Genomic DNA, 8894 nt, shown 5'->3' on the forward strand with positions numbered 1-8894 from the left:
AGCTAATACAGAAGCATGGCGAGCACATCGGCAAAATGAAACCTCTGAAGAAAGAGAAACTCGCTTAGCCGTTAATACACAAATGAGGCAAGCATGTCGGCAAAACGAAACCTCAGAAGAAAGACAAAGTCGCTTAGCCACTAATACACAAGCGATGTGAGCACGTCGGCAAAACGAAACTTCAGAAGAAAGAGTCACTCTCTTAGTAGCTAATACAGAAGCATGGCGAGCACATCGGCAAAATTAAACCTCTGAAGAAAGAGAAACTCACTTAGCCGTTAATACACAAGCGAGGCAAGCATGTCGGCAAAACGAAACCTCCTAGGAGAGAGACGCCCAGAGGAGTTCCTTTCAGTTACTTGACATTTTTGTTCTGACGATTTCAATAGTTTCTGTGACCCCGGGTTTGTTACAGCACACGCTGACACAGCTAGTGTTACGTAAATACAACGTCTGTTACAACATTTCGTGATTTCAAATCGGAGGGGACATCAGACGTGATGACTACTAATCTCGTCTGACGATTGTGTGACTAGAAACCGCAGGTTGTGTCAAATTAGACGACTTTCTAGCACAGTTTCATATTTCCAAAATGTTGTGAGTTTGCCCGTTTTTTCCAAGAGCCGATAATATGCCGCCTGATGGAGTTGGTGCCCATGTGAAGGCTTTCCAAGTATGGTGAGTTCAGCTGCAATCTCAGCCCACTATTTATTTAATTTTTATTTTTTCCGTTCTGTTGTGGTACATAAAACGCGCAACGTCACACGGACGAGTCTCTCTTCTGTTTGTGAGGTCCAAAGCCACCGTGTTCCTTATGCCTGGTAGCTGCAGCATTGAAAAAAGTAAGCAAACCCTTTGGAATCTCCTGGATTTCGGTGACTAATAAAATGGTCTTCGTCTAAGTGACAATTCCCGACCAACAGAATTCAACTAAAATCATAACAGACACACACAGTTGGACCTTTCAAGTGTTTATTGTGTCATCATTCACAGCTCAGGCTGGACGAGTTACCCTTGTGGCCAAAAAAATTGGCACTGCTGCAGTTTTTTCAGATGACGCACCAAACCTTGTACGGCGTAACAAAATGATTGGTGTGAACATACAGAATTTATTTCATTTATTTACATGGGAAAAATCAGAGTCAAATCTCATCTTATTTCACACGGAACCTTTGCAGTGATTTGGGTATTTTACAACCAACAGTTTCTCAAACTTGGCACCAAATTATAGACGCCGTTACAACATTTCCCAGCCACTCCACAGGAGGTCATGTTACAGCAAGCTGCATTCATGCAAGTCGCTGTTTTTTCTGGATATGCTGGTGTGACTGATGTCACGCACATGAAGTTCATTGTCCCAAGTGTTCGCACAAGTAAAATCCCAGCATCAACACACAGGCGGTCATGGATGCAAATCGTATTGGGACGTTACAAAGTGGGAACAGTTACTGGCAGCTCAGTGCAACACCCTACCTTATTATAGTTTCCTTCTTCTGTTCTTGTACTCCTACTGTTTAAAATATTATTATAATTATTATCTTGGTGGTAAACCCTCAGCGTTAGGAACAGAAAACTACAAAATGAGTTCCGTTTTTGTGGCTCAAGGTGTCGTAAAATTGTGACGTCATTCATTCTCAAACACAAATTCCTATTCGCCACTGGGAGTGGGCGTACTACGCGTCACAACTACTTCTCATCTCCAACACTGTGATACGATAAATTCTTCTCATGGTCAGACTTTTAGTGCAATTCCTAGGATTAATTCCGAGATGCTGGGTAGAAACGTGGAACAGACCGCGTTTTATTAATAACTAGCCATCCCTCGCGGTTCCGCCCATGTAGCAGTGAAACAGGATAGCGAGGAGGGCCCTGCCCGGCTCCCCACTCCTGACGTCACGATTCCTCCTCCCCTTGGCCCGCAGCCTCTGTCTCGGATTGGCGCGAATATATCGCACCTGCAAACGAACTCTGATTCTTAGCGCGATTAGCGAAGTCGCAAAATCTACTGGAATGTTCAAGCAAATTCTACAAAAAAGCCTGATGTAAATCCGTGAAGTAGTTCTCTCGTTCACTGGCTAAGCGGCGGTAAGGACACCCTGAGGCTGGCGTGTGAGTGTGGAGGGTCCCGCCCCTCCTCCCCTCGGCCTGCTGCGTCTTTCTCGGTTTCGCGCAAATAAATTGGTACTGCAATTGAACTGTCATACTTTGCATGATGAGAGAAGTTGCAAAAATCAACTGGAATGTTCAAGAAAATTATAGAATAAAAACCCGATCTAAATCCGAAAGTAGTTCTCTCGTTCACTAGCTAAGCAGAGGTAAGGACGCCCCGAGGCTGGCGTGTGAGTCACTCTTAGATTCACGCAAATAAATTGGTACTGCAAGCAAACTATAATTCTTAGCGCAATAAGAGAAGTCGCAAAATCAACCAGAATGTTCAAGCAAATTCTAAAGAAAAACCCGATCTAAATCCATAAAGTAGTTCTGTTGTTCGATAGCTAAGCAAAGGTAAGGACACCCCGAGGCTGGCATGTGAATCTGACTCGGATTCACGCAAATAAATCTGTACCGCAAGCGAACTATGATACTTAGTGAAATGAGAGAAGAAGTCGCAGAATCAACCGGAATGTTCAAGCAAATTCTAGAAAAAAAAAAACCAATCTAAATCCGTGCAGTAGTTCTCTCGTGAAAAGCAGACAGACAGACAGATGTTGGATTTTATATATAGAGAGAGATGAAAGCTGGGAATTCCAGAGGATTGACTTACTTTTACTTCTCAGCCGAGTGCTCATTGGTCGTCAGCTCTCACACAGGGTCCGCCCCTCCGGCTCACAGCAAAACGGGACGAATCACCCGACGGGTCTGATTGGGTCAATGGGAATGTCGGACTATACGACTGAGGGTGCACCACAACTGCTTTCCGATGTGCTGCGATTATGTCGATGACGGATCTCGCTGGAAAAGTCGTAACATGTGACAAGGCCCTTTAGATGATAAATCTTTAAAAAATGTTAAAGTAGTATTACTAGGTGGCAAGGATTGGCTTTTTTTTGCTTTTATTCCAGCTAAAGTGCAATACGGAGACCACTTCATAGCAAAAATGAGAATAGGTGGGCATTTACCTTTAACTATTAAAGTTCACAATCCCGTATTATAATTTTTTTATTTGAACTATTGTGCTACCGAGGATCAGGGTCAAATGTGTATTTAATTGATCAGGTATTATTATCATTAGCATTATTAAGATGTTTTTGTAAATACAAACACTTTAACACACGTGCTGCTGTCACAACCTCAAATGTGGAAACCTTTATGAATATTAGATACACGTTGTATTGCCTGTTGAGTGGACTTGCATGTGCGTTACAAGTAAAAACTGGATTTGGTTTTCAAATAAAACTCATGAAAAAAGATCAGACTGTTGCAATGCCTTCTTTCAAAAAGCTGTGTGTGGATCCTAACATTTTGGACGACAGGGGGCACTGTTGAGCTGTGCCAGTTGTAAGGTGTTTTATCGTTTTATCAGATCAAGCATTGTGGAGACGTCATGTCAGGCAGACTGGAAATGCAAGACAAGCCAAGGTCGGCACCGGAAAGATCGTAAATCATCAGAACAAGCAAAACAAGTGGGCAGATTGAAAGAGAGAAGTCAGGAACAGAAGGAAGGTGAAAAACAAAATGAAACCTAGCACTACCCCTACTTAACAAATTAACTATTCTAGAAAGATCTTTGATCTACCAGGGGATGAAGCTACATGGCGGTGCCAGCGAATTTATAACAAAACTTCCACAAATGTCATTGAGATGCCATAACTGTGTGCTGCATAAACAAAAGATGATAATATTCATCATCGGGTTTATAGTGTTTTTCAAAGAGAACCTGGGTTGGCAAATGTACCCCAAATTCCACATCTCCTGCGTATCCATAGAAGTCAAACCCTTGGTTGTCATATCTGCAGTCTCTTCGTCTATCCACCTTTTTTGTGGCCTGCCTCTTGTGTGCCACCCCTTCTGTGGTCATAAACACTCATTTCTTGAGTCAGTCGTCTTGATCCTTCCATGCCATCTAAGTCACTTCCTACACAGGAAGATCCCAATAGATTCAATGCCTGTCCTATCCCTTAGATTTTTGCTTTAATGGAATCGCTTTATTGTTTTGGGGCAACTCCTATTGCCTTTGTGCTCCACAGAGAAGATTAATTTTTTGCGAAGAATAAATCTTTTATTTTATGAAGATTCTGCTTGGCCCTTTTTGTGTCTAGTCAGGGGTTTTGGTAGGATTTCCCCCTCTAGAGAGAATTTTTTTAAGTGCTTTGGGACTCCTAGTTCATGATAGGTGGAGTATGCCAGCTGTGGGCACACCAGGTATCACAATGCACCTTTGGCACATTTGGAGGGGGGGGGGGGGGGGTGCTTTTTATAGGCACTGTAATGTCACAGGCCGGTATAATTATTTGACTATTCTGAGAGTCACAGTAGTCTAAGGATGCCAAATTTTGTAGATGTCATGGGTCTGCGATTTAAATTTTTTTTGAGAGAGGAGGAGGAGGAGTAATACCAACACCCGAGCCTCAAATTTGAAAGCCATTTTCCAACAAATGCCAACTGAGCATTTTTCGAAACTGTTTAAAATAGCTCGTCCTTCTCTCGTTCAGTGAGCAGACATCATTTCTTTCAGAGTTTGCTGAGAAAACAAAATCTGTGCATCTCAGTCCTCAAACGTACAGCTGTTAGCCCTCAAGGAATTCTCCCTTCACGGTTCGCCGAAGCCTGAATTGGGTTATCTGGGGAGTGTCGCATTTCTGAAAATCTAGTGGAAAATACGAGAACCAAATGCTCTTCTCCCCAAGTGCCGCGGTCGCTTCAGGGTTAAACTTGAATGCTGAAAATATAGAAATGTTGCAGCCTGTTAGGTTTTATGGATGTGCGGTCAAATTACGTATATAAAAACTGGATGCAGCGCCTCGCAGGTCGGTTAATGGCTTCCAGCACAGCGTGAATGACGGAGTGAAGCTCGGCTGAGGTATTCCTGACCTGAAAGCATAGGTCATTGAGAAGTGACAACAGGTAGCCGATGTAAAATGACAAAAATCCAAAACAGTTCAATGGAAATACACGGCATTGGCCCTTTCAAAAGGGAGCTTAAATACAGTCCGTCTATCATATGTTTGTGGCATACCATATTTGTCATGTTATAAGAACGGCTCGATGATATGAATTATTATGTGTGCTGGTTTGTCTGCTATTAAGTGTCACGCAGGTGTATCTGGCATTGGAGCCGTCGGCACACATCAAAAGATCCGAGTCTCCTTGGCAAGTCCAGTCCACTGTGGCCCTTCTTGTCCAGCGCCACAGTGTTCTCAGAACAAGTCCAGTTTGCTATTTATGTGGAACCCCACACCACTGTATGGTGACCGGTTTGTATGTTTGGCATGACCCCATGCTGGTGTCAGTCATGCCGGTTACTGGTTTAACTGCCGAATTTCACATTCGCTGTGATTGGCTCTCTCCTATCCTAACTACAACGTTGAAAGGACTTTTGGGAGCTGTCCTCGTTTTTTCTAATTGGTTCATAATCACGAGGGACGTTCACAAAGTTTCCGCACTTTTCTATTTTCGTTGGAAACGGTGAAGGCGGGAGGAGCAGTGAATGGGCGTGTCTGAGAGTGTCATGTGACTAGTCCTGTCTGGCAAGCCGGCTGCCCTTGTAGTTTAGTATAAGAGTTGTCATCCTGTGGTGAAGGTGGCTGTGAAACTTATAAATTTCACTAAAGAAGAACAGCATTCTGTTATTCGCTTTCGGTGGGCAGAAGGTGTGCCGGGAGCACCAATTCATCCCCGCATGTGTGCTCAGTATGGGGATCAAGTTCTCTCTCGTAGAGTCGTCCAGGAGTGGATTGAAATGTTCAAAAATGGCCGTGCGAGTGTGACGGGTGCAGACTCTCCGGACGTCCAGCTGCAGCCATGTGATGACGACGATGTGAAAGCAGAGGTGTGCTACGCGCTCAACCAAAAACATTTTTTTGCTGATGGCATTAAAACGTTGGTACGACTTTGGGAAACTTGTATCTCGAAGGGAGAAGACTTTGTAGTAAAGTGATGTCATTTGTTTTTGAAATTCTTAATAAATAGACTTACAAAAAATGTGCAGAAACTTTTTGAATGTCCCTCGTACATTGGCTTGAGAGAGTAATGTACAAGTAACGGGATTACTTTTTGCCAGGAAATAATTTGTGAAGTAATCCCATCACAATTTGTAATGGTGGACTTTTCTCAAACAGCTTTTCAACACGGGCTTTTATTGTGTGTTATGAAGCAATGCGCGACTTCTTAGAGGCACAATATAAATCCTCGACCCCGCATAGAAGTGGGGAAAGACGAAGAGGATGCACTACAGCATGGAAGTGTTAGCCGCGCCCCGGTGCAGGCCTCAATGGCATGAACTCGCACAACGCGACTACAACACACGTCACACAATAGCAGACCAGAGTGTACCTTAAGCACACATGGGAATGTGCATTTATTCGTCATTATCTTAAGAGTTATTTACACATCTTACACAATTGAACTGTACATTCAAATATACGGATTGGCTGATTAGGTCAAAAAGGAGCAAGTGAAAGATCATGAGAGAGTAACACGGTTAGTTATGCAAATGAAGACACTGAAAGACATTTTATTTTTCCCAACTTCTGGTACCGTTTATCCCTTCTACATTCCCTCTTTGAGAAGAAACCAAACAGTGCCATTATAGTACAAATCCCAGATACATCATGTTTTTAACTGTGTCTCGATTCATTACTTTATTCAATTAATATTAATAGACACATGATAAATAAGGAAAATGGTCATTTTTTTTTCACATAGATGATTAACCAAGTAAAGCTGATAGCCACCAGAAATTTGCTGGCCTGCATAAAAGTCAAATTCAATACATAGTGTCTGCCGCGTGTTAATATCCAGGATTGTGGAGCAGCTGTAATAGGTTAGGAAATGGGAAAAAAAAATAATAATCATTACATGTTCTTGTACTGACTTCTATCACGCGGAATCTGCACTGGGGTTGCAGTCATCTTCAGATGGATGTGATAGACGGCCAGAGTAATCACAATGATCAGTCCCAAAATGATGCCCAGAATTAATGGCAGGGTCTCTTCTAACTGCTCCCTCTGGTCCGTGATACATTTGTAGGCTAAAGAGAAAAAAGAAAGGAAAAGAAACGGCAAATAGTTTGGGGATCATGAAAAAAATAAATACAGAAGAGTCGAAATAGCTTTGGAAAAAATGTGCGTAGTATCTGAAACTTAGAGTTGATTTTTAAGTTTTGAAATGTTTATAAAGAAAAGCCAAGCAAAATGACACCTTTTATTGCTTGCTTTTCTCTACATTCATAATGGCTAACACGGTACAACACCCTAGTACTACAGAAATGTTTATAAGTAATTGAATGGCTTAATTTTGTATTACATACTCAAACACACATACACACTAGTGTATATACAGTACTGTGCAAACATTTTAGGCAGGTGTGAAAAAATGCTGTAAACAAAGAATGCTTTCAGAAATATAAATAATGATTTTTTATTGTTATCAATTTACAAAATGCAAAGTGAGCGAACAAAAGAAAAATCGAAATCAAATCAATATTCGGTGTTCCTACCTTTTGCCTTCAAACCAGCATCAATTCTTATAGGTCCACTTGCACAAAGTCAGGGATTTTGTAGGATTCTAGTCAGGTGTCTAATCAACCAATTCTACCAAACAGGTGCTAATGATCATCAATGTCACACGTAGGTTGAAACACAGTCATTAACTGAAACAGGAACAGCTGTGTAGGAGGCTTCAAACAGGGTGAGGAACAGCCAAACTCTGCTACCAAGGTGAGGTTGTGAAGACAGTTTCATGTCATGGCAAGATTGAGCACAGCAACAAGACACAAGGTAGTTCTGCTGCATCAGCAAGGTCTCTCCCAGACAAAGATTTCAAAGCAGACTGGGGTTTCAAGATGTGCTGTTCAAGCTCTTTTGAAGAAGCACAAAGAAATGGGCAACGTTGAGGATCGTAGACACAGTGGTCGGCCAAGGAAACTTAGTGCAGCAGATGAAAGACACATCAAGCTTATTACCCTTCAAAATCAGAAGATGTCCAGCAGTGCCATCAGCTCAGAACTGGCAGAAACCAGTGGGACCCAGGTACACCCATCTACTGTCCGGAGAAGTCTGGCCAGAAGGGGTCTTCATGGAAGAGTTGCAGCCAAAAAGCCATACCTCCGATGTGGAAACAAGGCCAAGCGACTCAAGTATGCATGGAAACATAGGAACTGGGGTGCAGAAAAATGGCAGCAGGTACTCTGGACTGATGAGTCAAAATGTGAAATATTTGGCTGTAGCAGAAGGCAGTTTGTTCGTCGAAGGGCTGGAGAGCGGTACAATAATGAGTGTCTGCAGGCAACAGTGAAGCATGGTGGAGGTTCTTTGAACATTTGGGGCTGCATTTCTGCAAATGGAGTTGGAGATTTGGTCAGGATTAATGGTGTTCTCAATGCTGAGAAATACAGGCAGATACTTATCCATCATGCAATACCATCAGGGAGGTGTATGATTGGCCCCAAATGTATTCTGCAGCAGGACAACGACCCCAAACATACAGCCAAAGTCATTAAGAACTATCTTCAGCGTAAAGAAGAACAAGAAGTCCTGGAAGTGATGGTATGGCCCCCACAGAGCCCTGATCTCAACATCATCGAGTGTGTCTGGGATTACATGAAGAGACAGAAGGATGTGAGGAAGCCGACATCCACAGAAGATCTGGGGTTAGTTCTCCAAGATGTTTGGAACAACCTACCAGCCAAGTTCCTTCAAAAACTGTGTGCAAGTGTACCTAGAAGAATTGATGCT

General features: G+C 42.6%; 1 protein-coding gene across 1 annotated transcript in view; it reads right to left on the reverse strand.

Annotated features, from left to right (window-relative positions):
• Positions 1 to 6487: 6487 nt before the first annotated feature.
• The window catches only part of lamp5 (lysosomal associated membrane protein family member 5), a 29243-nt gene continuing 26836 nt past the window's right edge, over positions 6488 to 8894 (reverse strand). The window contains exon 9 of the mRNA XM_051919655.1: positions 6488 to 7189. Within this exon, the coding sequence (XP_051775615.1) occupies positions 7014 to 7189 (176 nt within the window). The 3' untranslated portion in view covers positions 6488 to 7013. The remainder of the gene's footprint in view (positions 7190 to 8894) is intronic.

This window comes from Erpetoichthys calabaricus, chromosome 15 (genome assembly GCF_900747795.2).
Source record: "Erpetoichthys calabaricus chromosome 15, fErpCal1.3, whole genome shotgun sequence".
Taxonomy (NCBI): domain Eukaryota; kingdom Metazoa; phylum Chordata; class Cladistia; order Polypteriformes; family Polypteridae; genus Erpetoichthys; species Erpetoichthys calabaricus.